Source organism: Strix uralensis, chromosome 11, assembly GCF_047716275.1.
Source record: "Strix uralensis isolate ZFMK-TIS-50842 chromosome 11, bStrUra1, whole genome shotgun sequence".
Taxonomy (NCBI): Eukaryota; Metazoa; Chordata; class Aves; order Strigiformes; family Strigidae; genus Strix; species Strix uralensis.
Genome location: NC_133982.1, coordinates 21,484,958 through 21,508,431, shown reverse-complemented (window position 1 = coordinate 21,508,431; position 23,474 = coordinate 21,484,958). Strand labels below are relative to the sequence as shown.

Genomic DNA, 23,474 nt, shown 5'->3' with positions numbered 1-23,474 from the left:
CTAAATCAGTTACAGGGGATAATTTATGACTGTTAAATATGCAAAATTAATATTTTGTACGTTACCTTTCTGCTGCTATATCTTGAATTTACCCTAGATTTTATGACCTATTTCTTGACTGTACAGCTAAGGCACTTGTTTCCTTTAAGGGAATACATCTTCTCATCTGTTAAAGCTAACACATTGCTCAGACTAACTACTTTTTGGTTTTGAAGAACCTTGCTATAGTGCAAAAATATTACTAAACCTTTAGGACCTCTTCAGAAGAAGATATGTAACTCTGGAGTGTACCACATACCAGCAAAGTAACCAAAATTTTTAAACAATTTAAAAACTGTGAAGTCATAACACTTTTTGAGTTTTATTTTCCCTGGCTTCAATGGAAACAAGGCTCCTTTTAGGTTGTATTTCCTAAGGGTTGTGATTAACAACAGTAAGCTGTTTCTACTTCATCCCATTTTGAAATAGCATATTTTGAATTGATGAAAAGCTGTGTGTTTGTAATGTTATTTGGTGTATTATCCAAGAGGTATTGGGCAAAATATTTTCACAAAAAACTTGGTAACTCCAGCACTATAAAAACCCTTTACAAATAACAGAGGGGACTTACAGATCCCATTAACCTGTGTCCTCTATGCTTTTTTACCTGACTTGACAAATTTTGAACTTTCATGTTGAAAAAATAAGTATCTTCAGTGTTTGGGAGTAGCAGTCAGAATGTAAACTGGTGAGTTGCCACTTTAGCTATAGCTAGACAGCTGATTTACGTAGATAGATCAGAAATGGACAAACCTGTGGCCAAAAAAAAGAAAAAAAGGTTTTGGGAGAATTCACCATTGTTAAAAGAATAAGAAAAGCGAGGCAGTAATACCTCTTTTCTGCCACAGATGACTTTTAGTAAGGGACAAAAATGGTTTCTACACAGAATCTCTTTGACCTTGAGTAGGGCATTAACTAGATCTCCTTATCAGTTAGCATTTGCATCTGATTTAACTACCTGAACTCCAGCACATATTTTGAACAACTTCTAAAAGACAGCTGCAGAATAACAGAGCGTGTTTCTGGTAGAACTTTTTATGGAGTCAAACAAACAAAAAACCGTCAAAACCAGATAATTTTTATTTAATAACTCACTTCTCTTAAAGGGGAATGCTGTATTTTAATTTTTTTCTGCGCATGAGTCAGTATTTCATCTCCTTGAGGGTGAGTGAGCAATCAACCAGCCTCATCCTAGCTGCTGGATATTGCAATATTGAGATAAGGGCTTCCTTAGAGAGGTTTCTTATAATCCTTAAGCACTTATTGCAGTGAGATCAAGTTACAGCTGGTTTAATGCAATGTAAAACCTATGAAGGTTGACATCACAAATTTTACTAGTTCTGGTGATGATAACATCACAAACTCAACATAAAGTGCCAGTGACAGACTGATAGTTTAGTTTGAGATATAAAAATGAGATACAGGAACCACATAGCAAAAGGAATTTTTTTTAAACCAGTTATGTTCCATTTTAGATAACAGAAGCTTACTTCAGGTTAAAGGTCCTTAAATGCAATAAGGTACAAAATAATGCTTCATTATTTCCTTCTAATTCACAGCTGACAGTTGTTGATTTCGAAGGAGATATCAGAGGAATTTTGAGTTGACTATTGGTGTGGTTGGAAGGTAACACTTAGAGTGACAAGTAGTAATATTTATCCTACTGCTTAGCCCTCTAAGGTTGAGGTACAGTGATGAAAACAAGATTTAACATCAGAGTGAACAAGAATTCACTCTTTTTGGATGACTAATGCTGCTAGCTTAGGGTCTAATCACGTCACGTTCTGTATGGCAGATCAACGTAATAAAAGGATATAAGGTGACTTCCTTGTGCCATGTGCCATCACTCCCAGGTCACAGGGATGTGTTTCGCTGTGGTGCTATGTCCTGCCCCCCCTTCACAACACTCTGGAGGCTGACGCTCTCCCAGAGAGAGTGAGGCAGAGAGGATGTCGATGACTCATTTTCCCTTCATTTTCTTCACAAGCTGTTCCAGTGAAACAATGTGCTGTCTCTCCATCTAAGCTTATCACAAACAGTTTAACTCTCAAACAATTTGATGTCAATCTCTTTACAGTTTTGCAGGATCAACAGGAAAAAAGGCATGGAAAATTCCTCACCTCAAGCATGTTCTCCTAAAACAATAGCTTGTACCAGAGAAGTCTCATGCCCAGGCTGGCCTCCAGCTACTTTTTCCCAGTTCACTTGCTCCTTCTAGCTCTTGAATTTACAAATATTAAACTTAGAGGCCAACATGATAACCATGAGAATCAAGTCATTATAGCCCAAATATTGTTGTGAGATGAGATGAGGGACCTAGTCATAGAAGAACTTGCTCATTAACTTCATGTGGGATGTGAGGAGGTGAAGTCTAAATAATTAACTAGAAGTGGGAAAAAGAGAGGAAGCAGGAATGAGGTAGTTTGTCAGAAATGCTTTATAGTGTTAGCTGAAGAATTCAGAAATCCCCCATTTTCTCTGCTTTCCTTTGGAAAGTTCTTGAACCAACTCCAGAAAATTTTACCGGGCTTCCACTGCTCCTTCTGTTCCTGCGCTGTAAGCCAAGAACTAGCACTAGCACATGGGAATGCGGGTGGGAACAAGTAGCTGCGGATCAGCAGGCTTGGGATTTCTGCAGCAGTAAGAGAGTGAATTTAGCCTGTTAGTTGTGAGATCTTGTACTCAGAACTAATTTAAGTTTTCCCTGGAAACGCCCGATTTTCCTATTCTATGGAAATCAAGAGTCCTAGGAGCCTAATTTTCATTCCTCTGTAAGATAGCACAAATTCTTCTGACGTTAACTAAAAGCAAGCATTAAGAGTTCCCCTGCAGCAACACCCTAATGTGGAGTTGAATGCTCGCAGTTGCTTGGGTCTTCTCAAATTTGCACCTATTGTTTGCAGCAAACGGTTCTGCTACCAGAATTCACAACTGCACTGCTCTGCTAACTGGCTGTTAACGCGAGGACGTTTTGTTTCTTGTTATCTACAGCTCAGTTTAAACTAGCAGCTGCCAAGTCTGCTGCTTTGTTTTTAATGCTTGGTTTGATTTTTGATCATCCCTTTCTAATCATTGCGGTGGGTCTAGTAAATGCGGTAGTGTACCGAGCCTCCGACTCCTAAGAGGCCGTTTGTGTCCTGCCGAGGCTCGGCAGTTTTGGATTGTGTGTGCAGAGCTGGGTTATCCTGCGAGGCACAAACCGATGGCTCAGGTCTGAGCACACACTCCTCTCAGCTTAGCCCAGCACTCTGCGGAGTTAATGTTGGCTTTTTGCAGCAAGGGGAGACCTGGTTCAACATCATGTCACAACAGCGCAAATGATAAGGCTTGACAATGAAAGTTTTGAAATGAATTTGAATGTTCTCAGTTTATACAAAATTACTGCTTTTGGTAGCTCACGGCTATGGCATTTTAGAAATGGTACCAGGCCCTTTGAGCCTGATTTAACTCACTTTTGAACTGTATTTCCATTGCGAAGGAAACACTGAGCTAACTGTGTATGTCTTAAATAAAAATTAATGCTATAACTCTACATACATTTCAGATGATTTTTCTAGGAAGTCGTTATTTTTCATATTTAGGAAATAGAAATAATTTGAGCCAAACTTAATCTTTTTTTTTTTTTCCCCTTACAGACGCTGTCTGTGCTAGTATACAGTTTGTTGCAAAAGATACAAAAAGAAACATGCAGTGGAAATTATTGCACGAGGCCTTTTATTTGTGATACTGATTCTCAAAGTTCACCGACTGCATATGGAGACAACAGACCAGGTTCCTGCCCTGGGCAGTTCCTGATCTGATTGAAGTGGAAGAAATGCGTCCTCCTCTTTCCCCCCAGAATGAACTTTCCTCTAATTTTGCTCAGCCCGAGTTACAAAATCTGTTTGACACAATGCTAATGGCGGCACTTCCACGCGTAACCACGACTGGCGAGAAACGCTCAAACGAATCTGAACTAATGCTGTTAGGCAGCTGAAGTGACGAGTGAGGCCGGGTGACCCTCCCGAGGCACCAGCTACCCGGGATTTACCCGCGCGCGGTCCGCTCCGGGGTGACATTCGCGGCCCGGGGAGCGGAGCCCAAGCCCCGGCCCCCACGCGTGTCCCGACGCCGTGAAGCCCGATGCTCCGGCCCACGTAGGTGCGGGCAGACGGGGCTTTCGGGAGCAGAGCATCCCGCTTCGCGCCACGCGGTTCCCGCCAGCCTGGTTCCAGTCCCGGGAAGCTCCGCTTTCACCGTCCTCCGGCCTTTGCCTCGCCACCAGCGCGCGGGGGGCACCGCCGCCCGCCCTCTGGCAGCCATTTTCGGGGTATTTCGGGAGGCGGCTCAGGGCCCCCGCTCTCCCCCTCCCGTGGGGAGAGGCCAAGGCCGCCGCGCTCCCCTCCCCTTCCCTCCCCTCCCCGCCGCCCTGAGGGGGGCCGCGGCGCGGCGGGCGGGCAGGGGCGGCCCCCTCCTCCCGGGGGCGGTGCGCGCTGACGCGGCAGCGCCGCTGCTCTCCGCCGGCCGAGTCGCACAATTATGAGAAAGAGCCGCCGGGCCGAGGCCGCCGCTAGCGCTGGGTCCCGGTGCGGAGTCGAGCCAGCGCCGTCCTCCTCGCCCCGCGCTTCCCTTCGCCCCCGGAGCGCTGTCCTCGCCCGGCTCCTCCCCACCCGGCCCTCCGCTGCCGCCGAGCTCAGCCCCGATAGATGGAGACAGGCCCCGCCACCGCCGACGCCGAACCACGAGCAGGAGCTGCCCGGCGCGAGGAGAGCCAGAGTCGGCGCCGAGACCCAGCCCGGCCCTGAGGAGAATGGTGAGGGCGGCGGCGGGCGGGGGGAAGGGACGGGCCGGGGGCGCCGGCCGCCGGGCCAGACCTGTCCCAGCCGGCTGCTCCGGGTCGCCGGCTGCCGCGGCCGTCCCGATCCGGCGCGGCCGCCCTCGCCCCCGGGCTCGCCTCTCGCCGCGGCGGCCGTTCCCCTGCCCGCCCCCTCCGGGGTGCCGCGGCGGAGGGACCCCGCCGGGTGTCACCTCCGGCCCGGAAGGGGAGGCGCGGGCTCGGGCGCCTCGGGCCCGTCCGCGCGCGGAGCCTCGGCCCCCGAGGGCCGGCGGGGCGCCCCGGCGTCACCCCCCTCTGTGCCCGGCGGGCCCGGAGCCTCCCGGAGCCTCCGGCCGGCGCTGACCCGAGCCGCCGGGGCGAGGCTCCCGCCGCCGCCCGGCATTTCTAGAGCCGCCTCGCGTAGTGCCCGTGGGGCCAAGCCAACGCCGCCCTGCTGTTGCCGCCGGCCCGGCGGAGGGGCGGCCGCTGCCCTCCGCCCCCCTCCGCCCCTCAGGGCAGCGCCCCGGGCAGCCGGGCCGGCGGCGGCGGGGACTCGGCTGCTGAGGATCGTGCCCCCTCGCTCAGTGCTCTCTGGGCGCTGCCCTAAGCCTGCGCTGTGGTTTTGTCCCAGTACCAGAATTCACGCGGTGGGCTGTGTCGGTCTGGGGGATGCAGCTGTTCTTCCCTTCTCATCTTTCTACCTGCTTAATTTTTACAGTTTCTACGCGTCGCCATATACAAGGGAGTGCATAAGCCCTCACAAAGAGGTGTATGAGCTTCTACAAAGAAAACACAGTTTTAATTCCAGCTCTTTCTGGCTGCTAATCGGTTCTTTATCCCTATAACTTTTTTTCCTTAGTTGATATTTAGCCGCCATATCAAATGCTTTTAAATAATTTTGAAAATCTAAGTGTGGAGTGTAAATCCGTGGATTTCAGCAGTCTGCTTGAACTTCTAGTCAAATGCTTTATTTCATTTTGAATAAAGCTGTTTCATTTCACAGTATACTATTCAAAGCCACAGGGATTCATACCCATGAATCTTCCCTTTCTGACTGTATCTGTGAGCTGTGTAGAAATGTGGGTTGTCTTTTTCTAGAATCTGCAAATCCAGCACTCTTCTAGGAAGAAGCTGAAAGTGCAACCTTCCGTTCTGACTTGAAAGAGTACTTGGCATCTCCCACTCGTGTGGTACTTGCTCTTTCTCAACTCAAGTGTTTTTCTTTAGTTTGGGGGGTGTGTGTGGGGGGGGTGGCTGTTTTTTTTTTTTTTAGTTTAGTTCTGGTGTTTTGTGGGTGCTGACATAGCCTAGGAATGTACAGATTGGTTTTAACCATTATGGATTTGTAAATTGACCCTAGCTTTGCAGTTTTTCTGGCAATGTAATGTGTTATACTTACCACGTGTTTATCAAGTATTTTGAAACCACTGTTTAACAGGTGTTTTGTCTGAGCTGAATATAGGGCATTTTATGCAAGTTCATTTTGTTAAATATTTCCCCGCTGTTCCATGATTATTTAGCAATTTGGAATAATTGCTGGACAGTGTCCAACATTAAATCAGGAATTATTCTAAAGAGTGAGTTGTTCAGTGTGGCAATTCCGGGAGTTCAGTCTTTTTTTTAATGTGTCTGTGTGGGTGAGATAAGTGTCTGCTAGATCATCCTTCATACCTTCTGGTATGAGGCCATTCTTGACTTTGCTATTTAAAGTGGCGAAAAAAACCTTTGTGCATGTGGAACTGTTTAGGCTGGTTTTGGACTGTTTGTACCTTAGTTTCCTGATGTTTTACTTTGATTTTTTTTTTTTTTTTTTTTTGCGCTTGCTTGAGCTCAGGAATGGAAGGGTAATTTTCGCTTGTCATACAAAGGCACCTTGAAACATCACCTTGCATTTAACAGTTATCTTGCTTATATTTAAAGATACTCTATCAGATTGCCTACCTCCCTACGTGGATTATCTTGGAGAGAGGTACTCCATTGTGTTTTAAACTTTCATTTATTTTCTTGTCCCTTGAGGCTCTGTGTAACTCTAGGCTTGCTGCCTTACCTTTTTGTCTTATCACATCAGCCCTGCTTTCTCTGCTCTGCTGGTGATAGACTGCAGCATCCAAACTCCTCTCATTTTCTCATAGTTATCTTTACCACTTGCTGTGCTTCCCTTTCCTGGAAGCTTTGCACCAACACCCAAACTTTTCCTGCTTCTCTTTCATGTCCCTTCATGAGGTGCATTTCTATTAACTGTTCACTCCTTGTGGACGGTCATGAGAGATGAGTGTATTCTAAACAAACCAATGTTGTTTAGAACTTAAATAATTGATGGTGACACAATAGGGTTTGGCCATATTGGTTTGTCGATTTTACACCAGTAATGTTGGAAATAATTCTTTAAGAGGACTTGTCAAAAAGTGTGCGTGAAGGGAGGGAGATGCTTTTATAGTCTAATTCTCTTTCCCAGAAAGACCTGGATTAGGAGTACAATACATAGCTATACTAGCAGTGACACTTTTACTAAACTTCCGATGCTGTCAGCATGTTGTCTGAAACAAGCCCAAATTTGAAGTTCTAGTCTTTAAAGACTTGAGGTTGGATTTTGAAATTGTGGCTTCTGCTTTCAAAAATCAAGGCAACAAAATGATACTTGTCATGCTAATATACTTAACCTGAAAAATGTATCTTTTTGAGTCTTTTTTTTTTTTTCTTTAACAGATATTTATTTCTTTTGGAATCCCTCATTTCCTTTAACTCTGTCTACTTTGGCTGCAATATTTGCATGCCACATTAATTTGCTGAAACAAGTAACGTTAGTTCTGTTCTTTTGTCCTACTTTTTTAAAGGCAAACTGACAGTAAAATCAATGTGTGTGTTTTCCAGAACTGAAGTTTTGACTTTGAGGTAATGTTTCTTGTTTCTAACGTGAATAATTCTGTCTTAGTGCATTTTAGCTTCACTGGTTGAAATTCCAGCAGCTGGCTTTGCAGCAGAGAAGTTTCGGAATAATCTCACTCTGTGTGTATTTGGATAAGATACATATATGATTATTAAAAATAATGCCACTTCTTGCCTCTGATACTGACAAGTAGTGGTGGCCTCTGACAAATGGGTCTATATGCTTCCTTATTTCTACAAAAAATAGCGATACTGACCTGACCTGTGGTAAAACTTGAACAAAGTTTGTGGCATGCTTTCTTCATATTCCCTGGCTTGAAACCTTCTTTCTCCTCTCTTGTATTTTCTGCAATCTTGTTACTGTCTGTTATTTGATTTAATCGCATCTCTTTTGCTCACATAATGGGAATGTGCAGGTAATGGTATCATGTTAATATATCGTGATACAATCTGTACCGAAAATGATCTACCTAATCCTTGGTTTCTGTTATTTTTATTACTTTAAACTTAGCTTTTCTTTTACTTGAATTGTATATGTTTTTGTATTTCAAGTAATAGCAAGCTAATCTAACAAAAGAACAGAAAAAGTAAACCCCCAAAACCTTTTTATTGGCAAGCTTTGCTTCCTGACCTGGCTTGGCACAGGATTAGCTGAGCATCAGTGCTGCTGCACAAGAGGGGAGGTAGAATGTGCAGGAGGTGACTTGTCTTTTTGGTAGCCGCTAGTCATTAAACCAGCATCGCCTGGCACGCCGAAGGGTTGCATCTGACTGGATGGGACCGCAGACCCGAGCAGCAGTGTTTGGGAGACCAGTCTCATTCACAGCTGTTGCACTGATGGAGGGAATGTTATTTTTTTGAGGAGTGGTGAGGTTTGTTCAGCCTTTTTTATACCTATATTTTGCTTAGCATGTGAAGTGGATGTGAGCCCTTTTAAAGCAGGGCGTGAGCCACTTTCTTTAACTACTGGGTTTGCTGGAACCACAGTACAGCTCGAGTTTGTTTTTCTCCCCAGCTGCTATAATTCTTGCACAGAAGTAGGGACCACGCAGGTTGTCTAATTGCTGTTAGGCCAGCAGAGGAAATTTCTTACCTCTCGTTTCTTTCCAAGAAGGAAAGGCCAGTGAACTTCTGATGGGGTAATGAAATAAAAAACAAGAGAGAAACTCGGATAAATAGCATTGCTATACTTAACTGTATTTTTTTTTTCCTTCCCAAGGATTGGGTGAAAAATGTTCTAAACATACGGGAAATACAGGGGGAAAAATAACTGTGTTGCTGATTGTGGTGCTGATAGTTCCGAAAAGCTGCCTTATGAAAGGACTAGGATATTTAACTGTGGAAAATGCTTTGACGACATATGCTATGAGGATGTTGCAGGATAATAATATAGTGGTGGTTGATTGCCAAGGAGAGTTTATAGTATGGTAACAAACTGACAGCACGTTAGAGCGAATTGAGGTTGGTTTATAAATTAGGCATTTTTTTCCCTTAACTAAAGCAAAGTTCATATATTACTGAGGTGGTAGACAGAGTACCATGGGATAAAGCCCCGGAGTGAAGAGGGACCTGGAAATCTGGCTGATATTCAAGGATTGCCTCCTCCAAGCTCAGGAGTGATGCATCCCAACAAAGAGGAGGTCAGGTAAGAACACCAGGAGGCCTGCATGGATGGGCAAGGAGCTCCTGGACAAGCTCAGACAGAACAAGAAAGACTACAGAGAGTGGAAGCAAGGACAGGCAGCCTGGGAGGAACACAGAGAAACTCTGAGCAGCCTGGGATCAGGTTAGGAGGGCCAAAGCCCTGATAGAATTAAATCTGGCCAGGGATGTCAAGGACCACAAGAAGAGCTTCTGTAGGTATGTTGGTGATAAAAGGAGGACTAGGGAAAATGTGGGCCACCTTCGGAAGGAAAAGGGAGACTTGGTCACCTGGGGTATGGAGAAAGCTGGGGTACTCAACAACATTTTGCCTCAGTCTTCACCAGCAAGGGCTCCAGCCACACCACCCAAGATGCAGAAGGCAAAGGCAGAGACTGGGAGAATGAAGAACCATCCGCTGTAGGAGAAGATCAGGTTTGAGACCATCCAAAGAACCTGAAGGTGCACAAGTCCATGGGACCTGATGAGATGCATCCACGAGTCCTGAGGGAACTGGCGGATGAAGTGACTAAGCCACTATCCATCGTATTTGAGAAATCCTGGCAGTCCAGTGAAGTTCCTGCTGACTGGAAAGGGAGAAACATAACCTCCATTTTTAAAAAGGGAAAGAAATTGGACCCAGGGAACTACAGGGCAGTCAGTCTCGCCTCTGTGCCCGACAAGATCAAGGAGCAGATCCTCCTGGAAACTCTGCTAGAGCATATGGAAAATAAGGAGGCAAGTGGTGACAGCCAACATGGCTTCAATAAGGGCAAATCATGCCTAACAGCTTTGGTGACCTTCTGTGATGGGGTTACAGTTTTGATGGATAAGGGAAGAGCAACTGACATCATCTACCTGGACTTGTGCAAAGCATTTGACACTGTCCCACACAACATCCTTGTCTCTAAACTGGAGAGACATGGATTTGACAGATGGACCACTCGGTGGAGAAGGAATTGGCTGGATGGTCGCGCTCAAAGAGTTGTGGTCAACGGCTCGACGTCCCAGTGGAGAGCGGTGACGAGTGGCGTCCTCAGGGGTCGGTGTTGGGACCGGTGCTGTTTAACATCTTTGTTGGTGACACGGACAGTGGGATCGAGTGCACCCTCAGCAAGTTTGCCAACGACACCAAGCTGTGTGGTGGGGTCAACACGCTGGAGGGAAGGGATGGGCCATCCAGAGGGACCTGGACAGGCTGGAGAGGTGGGCCTGTGCAATCCTCATGAAGTTCAACAAGGCCAAGTGCAAGGTCCTGCCCATGGGTCAGGGCAATCCCAAGCACAAATACAGGCTGGATGATGAGTGGATTGAGAGCAGCCCTGAGGAGAAGGACTTGGGGGTATTGGTGGATGGAAAACTGACTGTGAGCCAGCAATGTGCACTCACAGCCCAGAAAGCCAATGGTATCCTGGACTGCATCAAGAGAAGCGTGGCCAGCAGGTCAAGGGAGGGGATTCTCCCCCTCTACTCTGCTCTCGTGAGACCCCCCTGCAGTGCTGTGTCCAGCTCTGGGGGCACCAAGATCAGAAGGACATGGACCTGCTTGAGTGGGTCCAGAGGAGGCCAAGGAGATGCTCAGGGGGCTGGAGCACCTCCCCTGTGAGGACAGGCTGAGAGAGTTGGGGGTGTTCAGCCTGGAGAAGAGAAGACTCCAGGGAGACCTTATAGCAGCCTTCCAGTACTTAAAGGGGGCTACAGGAAAGATGGGGAGGGATGTTTTACAAGGGCATGTAGTGATAGGACAAGGGGTAATGGCTGTAAACTGAAAGAGGGTAGATTTAGGTTAGATACAAGGAAGAAATTCTTCACAGTGAGGGTGGTGAGACACTGGCACAGGTTGCTCAGCAAGGTTGTGGCTGCCCCCTCCCTGGCAGTGTTCAAGGACAGGTTGGATGGGGCTTTGAGCAACCTGGGCTAGTGGAAGGTGTCCATGCCTGTAGCAGGGGGGAACTAGATGGCCTTTTAAGGTCCTTTCCAACCCAAACCATTCTATGATTAAACCTTATTTCTGGGAATTTCTCCGTGTTGTTTTTGTTGTTTGTTTTTTTGTTAAATGCTAGCAGTCACATCAAAGTTACAGATTGTTTTAATATTTATGTTAAGAGCAATATAATTTTTTCCTAAAGACTCTTACAAACTCATTCTAACTCAAGCTGTCTCACGCGTTTTCTATTGTCAGATTTTCTGGAATGTTTGAACTGTGTGTGTATGGCAAATATGCAGTTGCTGAGTTACTGTATCCCAACCCATCTTTATTTCATTTGATTTCAGCTGAAGGAGGATGGCATGTGATACATGTGCTAGCATACCTGTTGATTTTCTACAGCTGCAAAATTTGAATTTTACAGGCTGATTCAGTAATAAAGTTGGTACTCTGTTGTGTGCAGTTTAACAACTAATGTTTTCACAAGATCATCCAACTTCAGGAACAGCTATTTTAAATCCTCTGTGAAGCTTTATTGCTGCTTTATCTTCAACCTGTCCCTGGAGATAACTAGTTCACATTCACATACAGTCTGACATGAAGTGCTTAGTTTGTTTAAATGCACATCATGTGTTTTGCAAAGAGCATGCAACTGGCTAATACAGTTTCAAAGAGCATAGGCAGATGTGTGCATATAGTTGTCTACATTGAAAATTATGCACGTGTGAATCTTACCAGTGTCTAGACTTACTGCTAGTAATTGTAATGGCAACAATTTGGGAGGCCTCTTTTCGCGTGGGAGAGCTTTGGAGATATTTCAAGGTCTGTGGCAGCCTGGTGTCAGGGTTGGAGCCCAGAGGGCAACTGAGCACCATGCAGCCGCTCACTCCTCCACCCCAGGAATGGGAAGGAGAAAATAAAAACAAAAGGCTCAGGAATGGGGATAAGAACGTGAAGGGATGACTCGCCTCTTATGGTCATGGGCAAAAGACAGACTCGTTAGGGGAAGAAAAAGAACATCAATTTAATTCAAACACCACCAACAACACTTAAACAGAGTAGGACAGTAAGAAGTATTACCACATCTTAAAAACACCTTTCCCCTCCACACCCCTCCCTTCCTGAGCTCAGCTTTGCTCCCGATTTCTCTACTTCCTCCCCCCTCCAGCAGCGCTGGGGAATGGGGGTTGCTGTCAGTTCATCACACATTGTTTCTGCTGCTCCTTCCTCCTCAGGGGAAAGACTCCTCACACTTTTCACCTGCTCCAGTGTCTCCTATGGGAGACAGTCCTCCACAAACTTTCTCTAACATGAGTCCTTTCCACAGGTTGCAGCTCTTCGTGAACTGCTCCAGTGTGGGTCCCTCGGATGGGGCACAGCTCTTCACACACAAACCCAACACACCTGGTCACACTTTTTGCTTCCTAGTCATGGATCCCAAAGCCTGGTGTGGATGACTTCCAGTGCTATTGGATTCTGCCTTTAGTTATTTAATACTAATCAAATGAGATTTAAAAAAAACCAACCTGCAAGTTCTGAGAATTGGCATATTTCTATTAAGTTCTGGTTTGCTGATTTTTATTTTTTGTTTTTATTTTTTACTGACAACCTGATTACCGCAGTTTATTTTTGCTGTCATACACTACTTCGTTCCTGCTTGAGAATACTTTCTCAGTTACAGCTCTAAATTAACTTAATCTAGGTGTTCAGTCTTTCACCATAATATAACTCTGTAATCTTCAAAGCCTGGGAAAGTGTCTGTTACGGTTTAGTCAGTCTTCAATCAATGGTTATTGCAATTGAATACCAGCCTTTGTTCCATGGGTTGTTCCCTCTTACCTCTACCCAAAGAGGTACTTATTTTCTTAATCTTATCTACTTGATTCTTGTCACCTTTGCTAAAAGACAAACAGAAAGGATGTTTTCACTTTGTTAGTCCCCTGACTTGTGCTGGGTGGAATTTTGCAAGATGTCCCTGGCTGACGGCTCTTATCCTAATACCTGCTAAGATTTTCTAATCCTAATACTGCAAAGTGATAATCGGTTTTTGTGAAATGTGGACTTGACAAACTTGGCTTTTAAAATTTAAATGTAATAAATAAATTTAAATTTATGCTTTCTGCAAATGAATTTCTAGTTGTTCTGTTAGGAATACTGTGTTTCCCACTTATTGCCTAAAAATTTCTAGACTCAAGGCACTTTTAGAGCGAGTATAATTTAGCAGTCCAGGTCTTCCCACTATTACTCACTTCATCGACAATATAATTCCCAAGACTGACCTGGAGTGCTTGAGGCGTGGATGTGTGTGAGTTGCAGGGTAATAATCTCAGATACAGGGCAGGGTTGATGTTCACGTCCATAGCATCTTTACTAGCCACTCCCAAATCTGCCAGAAGTCTTCTTAAAGGTGTGGTTGTAATCCAGTCTAAATTTATTTAAGACCTGGCTATCACCCTTCCACTGTCCCTTTGAGCTTCCCTCTCTGCTCAGTCACTGTTTTGGGGATCTGAATTGGATAAACATCTAATCACATTTTTTTTTTTTTGAGGATTATTTTGTTGGTCATTTCCCTGAACTGGCTCTCCATGTGACTGCATAAATGCTGGTGCTGGTATGAGATAGGGTGGGATCACGTGCAGAGGCTTAGGAAAATGAGTTTGTGGCACCCCTGACTTCACATGAGCTGTGAAGCTGGTTTGGAAGCTTGCTCTGAGGTGCTTAAAAGAGTTGACTCGTGCCATCATATTAGTAAGTGTTTGGTTACTCAGTGTATCACCCACTCGAGTGTTTTCGAAGTCTTAGAGCCTTGTGTGCAGGCATGGGCGGAGCTGTGCCATCACAAGTCAGGTTCTGTAGCCTCTTCAAAGTGTAAACTGGATTGCGTTGCAGACCTTGTCTAATTGTACTGCAGGCATGTAGTAGCTATGCTTGAATACTTGTGTATCTAAATTCTTCTTTACAGAGGATGTTTTTGTTGACCTTTTTTTCTGAATGTGTGCTACCAGATGTAAGATAACTTTTTTACCAGATATGCTGTGCTGTAGTCTGTGAACTGAGCTGCATCACGATGAGTTTGACCCCTCCCATCAAGTTATTTCTGTTGGCAAATGATCCACTGCTGGTAACTTGTCTTGCATAACAAAATATTGCTAGGTTTTTTTTCTCTACGTTCTTAACATGCTGCTTATTTTCTTTTTAGTGCTATTCCCGTTCCTGTTTAACTTTCTCAAGAAGCTGAACCTATTCCTTTGGGGTAGGAGAGAGTGAAGCTGTATTCTACTAATGTATCAGATAGAGCTCAGCACAGCAGCCATGTGGCCAGGTTCAAAGACAATCATGCTGATGTATGACATGGTTAAAATCGCATGTATATTGGCTTTGTGTAGTAAACTCAATCTGGTATACTAGTTTGTAGCTAGAGCCAGTCTGAAAAAGCTCAGTTTCCTTTCAAAGCCTGTCCCTGTGGCTGCTGCAGTCGTGCAGGTATTTACTCAGGAATAACTAAAGTCACCTGAGTAGTTAAATTATGTATGGGCTTAAATGACATGATTGGAGCCTAAAAATACCAGTTGTGTAATTACAGAACTGTGAATCAACTTTCTCTTCAATTATAAAAATCAGTTAATCTACAAGAGTAGGTGCAGTTAATGATGTTTTAAATGTCAAAGTCTTATCAGTTTCTCCCGTGTTCCCTGGCTGTGGTATTGTCTGAACTGTAGTTTGTAGGATTCTGTTAAACAGCAAATTTGGTAAAACTTCAGCTGAAGGCAGTAGAAGAGTGCATGGCTGAGGGTGATCTTCTGGCCAAAAAGTTTCAGAGTGATTGATCTTGAAGGAATTCCTGCTCACGATAGTAATCTCACACTAGGGAAAGAGTAATGAATCACTGATACCATAGCTGACAAACATCCCAGACAACTTTCTAGGAACTTAGCATCGTCTGATGTTGCAATGCCTTTGGATGCAGAACTAGTTGGAAGAGGCTCGCTTACTCCTGATTTCACAAGCTGTAGTTTACTGACTTCTTAATCGTGCTGCTGAAAATGTTCTCGGGGTTATGCTGCAGACGAGCCCGTGGGACAGCCCTGCGAGCACTTGCTTTGGCCTGTGTGAGGGGCACTAAGCAAAGATGTGGAGGTTGGGATGGACATTAATCTTTTAAACTGGCATTAACTGGCCTTGCAGTCAGAGGCATTGAAAAGCAGAAATATCCCCTTAACTAACCTTTGTCCTTTTATTCAGAAATGCTCTTGATGAAGATTCATGCCTTTGCCTCATTAAGCAATTGGTCTGTCTTATTCTTGGGGTTTTTTATAAAAATCTTATACAGAAAAATCCTTTTTAAGTTTTCAGCTGTAGAAAAAACATAGTTTGTATGCATGCAGTTAGTTTTCCATATAAATCCTATCTCTGTATGTAGAACTTGGGGACTCTTCACTCTTAAATTCTCTAATTGTTTCAAATGCATTAGTGAAGCAATGTGGTCTTTTTATGTTGTTTATATAGGGAAAGATGGCAGAAAACACTCATCCTTGTCATGGTTTGGGCTGCCAGCTAGTGTTACAGGTGAACATTCTGCAGTGATGAAGGCTGCTAACAAACGAGTCATTGTTTGAATGCATCATCTTGTGTTTGGTGTTTTGTAGCCCGTGAGAGAAATATTTGGTACTAAGTATAATCATAGTACTTTGCTGGACAACGTGATACAGTAAACTTCGGGCTGCACTTTCTCCCTGGTATAGCAAATGAGCAAGACTGAGACTTGTTCTGCCTTCAGAAAAATCCTGTTTTCAGGTTGTAGAAAAATGTTTTCTGGTCACATGCATATAGACCATCTGCAGAATACAGGTAGACTTTGCAGAGAGGGGGTGGATTATTCTCAAAAGCTAATGAGGCAGTGAGTCCCTAGGCTTGCTCAGTTGAAGACTGAGGGGGATTCAGAGCAGCTCTCTTCTCTCCGCAGAGAGGATGCAGAAAATTAGCACTGCTAAGATAAGGTTAGTCTTTTTGACTATCCTCTTGGGTGTCGTTACTGGATTTTTCAGGGTTTTTCTGAGAAATGTAAAGATCTTGCAGGTAGGACAAGAAAAATCTTTTGTAACTAATGTTGGGTTTTAATTATACCATGAATTAGGAAAAAGCATCTTCTGTGCCAGATGAGAATGGATGCTATTCTCAAACCCAGGGTATCTGCCCACCTAAAATGTGACCTTAGGCAATAGGTTCTTGCTTCATTGGCAGCTCTCCAAGAAATAAAGAAGTACTGTCTTATCTTCCTTTCCTTCCTGAACATCAGGATACAGGTGCTTAAAAAGAATGCCTTTTTGTGTGACAGATCTGTAGTCTTCCTGGATGCCTAGAGTAAGTGTGCTCTCAGGGATTATTTTGATGGACCTTGACAGTATGCTTAGACCAGCGCAGCTGTTTTGCTAATCCAGTATTTTACTGCTACCTAAGGGGATGTCCTATTTCCCTTGTTCCCACCCTGATCATGGCCATGTGGTCCTTTCATGTGCCTTAGGTTTCTGGCCAGTTTGCATCTGAATCAGTTTATTCTGATATCACAGCTACTCTTCTTTTTTTTCCTGGAAATAATGTGCTGATTTAGGGAGCTCAATCACTCACCAAAGGGCTAGTGTGCAACTGCTGGTGGGAGGGAAGTAGCAGGAGAACAGGTGGGAGGGCAGAGTAATAACTTGCTCAGCTTGTCTTCTCTAACTGCACCCTCACTGTATAATTTGAAGAACTTCATCTGTTAAAGCAAATATTTCCCCTATGTATCTTGGCTTTGCTGTAGCCAGGACCTCCACCTCCTTACTGTTGTCTTTTGTTTCTCTAGAATGAGAGTCTTCACTCCTCTCCCCCAGTAGGACAGAGAGGAGCCTGAGGTGTAAGTCCAGTACAGCTTAGGCAGGCCTTTGTGCCACATACCGCTCAGCATCGGTGAGTTTTACTGGAAGTGAGTATGCTGGAAGAAATGATAATAAACAGAAAATGCAAGTGGTGTTGTGATCTCCCAATACAATTTAATTAGTTGTTCCTCTCAACCCCATAAAACCAAATTAAAAAAGGTTACTTTATTTCTAAAAATTATATGTTTAATTTCTGAGTGATTACTTTGGCTTTCTGGTATTTAACACAGGTGTGTTGCAGGTAGTTCAGTTCTGTGTGTAACCTGCAATTCTGCATCAACATTTGGTGGAAGAGCTGGAAAACTAGTTTCTTTGATCTGCTTAAGTAGAGGATACCTATGTCACTGTGCAATAAACACAAATTAAGAGATAAGATTGAGACAATAAATTGTACATCCTAGGGAACTACCTGCATTGCTTCATTATATTTTCAGTTAGTGAACAATCATTTTGAATGGATCTCTTTTTTATGCTTCAGATTTTTTTTCTTGACTTGATCTTCCTTTTATCAAATATATTTAGTTTTCCCTGCTAGAGCAAAAAGGGAGTTTTTGTCCCCACAGATGATTACGCTTTTTCGTTGATATTGTCCAGCTTGATGAATCAGAGTATCTCAAGTCTATACAAGTGTTTGATAAGAGTTTTGTGCTTTTGATTTGAGATCTGAATACTCAGCTTGGGGATGCAAGCTTGCTGAGGCCACCCTGTAAGACAGGGAGAAAGGAGAAGCACCAAAAGACATTCTTATGTTTCCCTCTGCATTGAGCTAGCTAGACCTAGGTTTAAATCAGTAGTTAGGCATTAGGATGTCTGTGCTTGTATCTTAATTAGCAATGCTGTGTGCATGTGAAGGATAGTATGATAGCAAGCTTTGTAGTGCTTTTGGTAAATGGTGCAGTGAAGTGGTACATTTTAGCGGCCGGAACATTGACTTGGAGATAAAATGAATGACTTTTATGTTCTCTCACAATACATTGCATTGTGTAGGTTTTACAGCTCTGGCTATAATATTTAAAATAAATATTCACGAAGAGGAATGTAACAGTGTAGTTGAGACTTTCAAAACATGCTAAGTAATAAAATGGTTGAATGCTAATGGGAAAATCACTGTAAAGAAGTTTCAGCAGTCAGTATGAGGTTGTGATGGAAAGCTCTGTTTTTATGTAAGACTAGCCTCATGAGAGATCAACAAAATAAGACACAGTAGCTCAAACAACTGTTTGTTTCTGTGAAATTTTTTTAAGTGCTTAAATAAGCATTATATATTATTTCAGACAGTAATTACCTGCTTTCACATTTGCTTAAATAAACTCAGTTAAGTTTCTTCTTTGCACTTTTCTAGAGTAAACAGAAACTAATTAAATAGTTTTGGTGGGGAAATCTATCTTCTGGTGAGAGTTTAGGTACACGGATGTCTCTAGAATGCTGTCAGGCTGCTTATGCTCCACGATGAGGGCTGTAGTCAAGGTGCACTCTTCAGCAGCTGTGGATCTGGCTGGCTCTGTTAGGAGAGCTGGTTCTCTGTCTTGACGGGCAATGAAAGCGTAACTGAATCCAGTAGCTCTTTGTTAGTGAGCTGAATGCTTAAGTCTTTGTAATTCTACAGTAGGTGAACTATACTATAGCAAGTTCTTATTTTGGCTTGTTTTTCTCCCAGCTCATCCTACTTTCTGCATCCTATTCTAATCTCCCAAGAACTCTGGTCACTGTAGAGAGTTGACCAAAATCTTTGCTTCCCCTACTGTAGCTAGCAAATACTGGCACACTGGTGTGCACATGTGTACAGGCAGGGAGAACATAGAGAATAGGGGTTAGGAAAATGTACCCCATCACACCTCCACGATCCTGTCTGTGAGTAATGTGCATATTCCCCTTACCAAGGAAGTAAAGGAAGTTCAGGGGTTGTATGACTAACTTCTTTCTCCATCAGACATCAAGTCCAATGCTGATATTTTAATACTAGCCTGGAACCAGCCTAATATTAATTTTCTGCTCTGAGATGACTTATGTAACTTATACAAAGTGATTTATTTTTTTTTTATGGTACTCGCTGTTAAAGTGAACAAAATTCCAAATCTGTTTCACGTGGTTCTTTGATTGCGTGTTTGCTGATGGGCCTCTTTCCTAATGTTAGTAATTTTGATTATAAAAATAAGTTGGTTTTCCCTGAGACTGTGTCTAAAGATAAGTTATGTGAAATTTCATCATACTTTGCATTGCTCTGGTGCTGTCAGCTATTTCACATGCACACTAGTATGTTCTCTTGCTCTTCCCTCTCACCAAAGAAGTGTTATTGATCTGTAATAATGTAAATGCAGGCATAAGGCTTCCTGATTTTGGTTGTTTTTTTAGATATTCAAAGGGTTGTCTGAGGCTAGCTATGTCAGAAATCCCTTAGTGATAGCAAGTTTCCATTGCTCTAGTGGGTTAATAATAGGCTACTTAGCAGACACCAAAATCTTCGCTGTGATGACAGAGAAGTACCTCTCTTTGTACAACATTAAAAATAAGTCAGATCTGTAAATGGAACAGGCTAAGAAAGTGGTAGAGCAAGACCAACAACATCCACCCTTCCAGCTTGCTTCTGTAGTTGTAATGTGCTTCAGCACATAGTACATTAATCAGATGTTCATGCACTTCATGAACCGGAAAGGGAGGACCTTCTTTAAATCTGGGCTCAAATGAAGCTGAAATACATCCTTTGCACTAGGTGAAGTGAACTTGCAGCCTGTATGTCTATGAATAGCGGCTGCCAGAGCTGAGCTTTTTTCATCTGGGAACAAATTGGAAGCAAATTGAGGGTAGGATTAATTATTTGGCTGGTCAGAGGACCTTTTTCCTACTGCTGTATTTCCAGAGGTGGCCACCACTAAGTCCTTTCTTGCATCTGTGGTTTGTATTCCTTGTGTGATGGGGAAGGGACTGCAAGTTGCTTGGGGAAGACAGCCAACAGATTCAGGCCGTGTGAATTGTTTCACCTCTGACAGTATGCTCCAAGCCTCATTCCTTTTGAAAATAAATCCAGAGTTTATAGGATTGTCTGTTCATACACTTTGTGTGGCACGTGCAAGGTAAGCCCAGCACTTGCCAGAAATATAGGGTATGAACCAAACTAAATCATTCATGTGGAGTATAATTTGGTGAGTCAGGAATTGCAGAGGTTTTCGCAGCCATTCACGGTGTGTCCCATCTGCCCTTGTGGACAGGACCGGGGAGAGTGGCCGTCCTTGATACCCACAGAAATTATTTGACTGACTTAAAAAGGCTTGGCATCATTTCTGTTGTGTGTTGGTGAGTAGGTATGCTGACTCTACTTCCTGCTGGTCTTATTTCAGAGAGTGTGTAGGCTTGCAATCTGCATCAATGGTAAGATTAGAACGACTTTCAGACTGCAGCTAAATCATTGATGTTGAGAGAGGTGAAGAGGATGCAGATTATACAATTGTATCACTGTAGACAGGGAAGGAGAAGTAGGCTGTGTGTTTAAAAATATAAGAGATTTGGGATTAGTTTATATGGGTGACTCAATATAATTCAGAATGGGTTTTGAACAAGGGACCGTATCAGAAAGAAGCAGGCACTGTATGACGAATTTGAAAACATTCCTATGTACTTTTACCGTGTATTTTTTTGGAATCTCTCATTTGAACAAAGTGGGTATTAGAGTTAAAAATGCTGGCTGAAAAGCTGTAGCTATATTTTCCTTGCAGTTACTACCACATGCTCCCTCTCTATCCTTTCAGTCATGGTTGTAAATTTTAGGGGGTAAAGAATTATTTTCATCTCCTTTGAAAAGTGGTTTGTTGCTTCTAGATCATAGCTTTGGTATATGTTTTGAAATACTTTATGGAATGTGTGGAAATGTGATTGGTCTGGGAACTCATAGGAAGTCATAGGTTCTTTAGAAGGGCTAAAATTTTTTAGCTTGTTATTTCATTAGTCGGAAGGATTACAAATGAAAACTATTTTGAAATCAATTTACTTACTCCAGTTTACAGCAGTGAAACAGGTTTACCTTCTGCTGTGTTTTTTGTTTTCCTACCAAAATTCCAAATTCTGTTGATGAAAATTGGGAAATAAAAATCAAAACAAATCTTTATAAATTTCTCCCCCTACCCTGATACTCTGCTTTTCTGAAGGCATGTTCAGGAACAGCGTGCCACCTGCTGTGCTGACGCAGTCTGGTTTGGGCAATTTTATTTAATTACTGTATCTGTTATAATTGGATATTTAACTCCGAAGGTGTTTATTATTATTATCTCAGCTGAGAGAAAGCCATTTTGGAATTGCACCAGTGTGTGTGTGTCTTCTGAAATCAACTGATGGTCTTCCATTGTAACCTAAGATACCTCATTCTGTAGAATCAGTTGTGAAATATTTTCTAAGTATGTTTTAATATTTTTTTAATGCCTTGTATGGATGGTATATGCATTTTAAGATTTAATACTTTCTAGAAAGGAGGAGTAATTTTATGAGTGATCTAACTGCAGAAGAGCATGTACCTTCACATGGGTGCCTAATCAGAAATTTAAAAAAAGTTATTTAAAAAAATGCTGGACTTGCTCTGAATTCCCACTGAACGACTGTATTGCAGTTAGGAGATAACTTTCCCAATAATGTGGGTAAAGTAGATTGAGTTTGAATGTAATAAAAGTGTCCCAAAAGTACTAGGTCTGTGGGTTTTATTCTGGTGCATCAGGATTAAAAATAGCTACTTCAGAATGTTAAATCTGTATATGAATTTATGATCTTCTGAAGCAAATGAGTCAACAAAAAAAATAATCCTCAAACAACTTAATTTTGTGGTTTGTGATTGTATGGTGAAAAAATTCTCACAGAAGGAGCCTGTTCTCCAAATAGCACATTGGAATAATTTTTGTCAAGTTTGAGAGCGCCGTAAAAATCCCTTTTGACAAGTCCCGAGTATTCCTTGCATCCAAAACTGCATGTGGATTTGGTGAGTTCAGTGGTGACTGCGTTATGTCAGAGAAGAACTGTTGATGAAACAATAGCTACTCTGTTAGAGACCTGGATTGCTGTGAAAACTGTTCAGAGCAAATCTCCTGAACTGTTTAATAAAGAATAGGATTGTTGAAGGTTTGTTTTCGGCACTAAGGGAGCCATTGATATGAAGATTCATATCTTTGCTCGCTGGCTCATTTGAGGTCTGCTTCTGAATACAGTGTGCAGGAGAATTGACAGAAGACTTTCTTCTGACTGCTCTTTTCCCTTCCCTGCTTCCTCAACAGTTTTTATTTAAAATAAAACCAGTATTTTTTTTTTTGCTGTTGAACCATGTATTTTCAGGATTGTAGCAGTATTTTCAGTAGAGAAGTCTTTCGACCCAGAAAGCTAGGGCTGTTTGGTTTCTTATGAGTGAAGTGAAGCTAGGTGAACGTTCTGCTCAGAACAGGATCTTCAACATAGCAGGGACACCTTTTGTGCACAATGGGTCTGTCTGTGACTGAGCTGGTCAGGTTCAGTGACAAAGAGGTGCCCCAATGGGTTTGGGAAAAAATAAATTAAACAACTTTTTCTTGTAGATGAGTCTGGTAGTTGTTTCAGAATAATAATGAAATAATCCTGATGTGAACAGCAGGTAAAATATCTTTGCAAAAGTTTTCATTTATAGTGGATTAAACAGCTGTTTAAGATTAATGCACAATCCTTCTCATTTAGTGACATACTTCACAGGGATTCATTAAAGCAATCTGTATAAATATAGTTCGGCACTGTGATAATATTTGGGCCTTTTTGTCTTTCTAGTATTGCATGTATCCATACTTCCTATAGAAGTTACTTCAAAAATTGGTAAGGTTGACTGGTATTCTAATTATTGATTCAGGAACAAATTTTGTAGGCTTTTTGTGTGTGTTATGTATTCTCTGGACAGACAGCACTGTTATTCTTCAGCAGAGAGTCTTTTAAATATAGTTCGTAATACTAGCTGGCTAAATGCTTTGTTTTCTTCCCCCCTTCCTTTAAAAAACCAAAACAACCCCAAACAGTAATTATAGAGGTATGTAATTTTAAATTGCAAGGAAAGCAAGTAAATTAAATGTCTGGGGTTTGCTGGAGCCAAGAGTTTAAAACAAATGTTAGCAAATATATGTCATCAAACTGCCTACCACCTTCTTTTTTTCTACCATCTGCATATTTACCTAACGTTAGCTGAAGTTCTGAAGACTTTCCTCAAATGATAAATGTTTCCTTGAGGAACTGAGTTGTGCTCTGCCAGCATTTTTAATACAAAATTTTAGGTATTTTATTTGGG

At 42.8% G+C, this 23,474-nt stretch overlaps 1 protein-coding gene across 2 annotated transcripts in view; it reads left to right on the top strand.

Annotated features, from left to right (window-relative positions):
- The first annotated feature begins 4,698 nt into the window (after positions 1–4,698).
- TRPM7 (transient receptor potential cation channel subfamily M member 7) overlaps positions 4,699–23,474 on the top strand; it is a 60,820-nt gene continuing 42,044 nt past the window's right edge. For both annotated transcript variants that reach the window (XM_074880112.1, XM_074880111.1), the window contains exon 1: positions 4,699–4,831. In XM_074880112.1, coding sequence (XP_074736213.1) covers positions 4,829–4,831 — 3 coding nt within the window. In that variant the 5' untranslated portion in view covers positions 4,699–4,828. The remainder of the gene's footprint in view (positions 4,832–23,474) is intronic.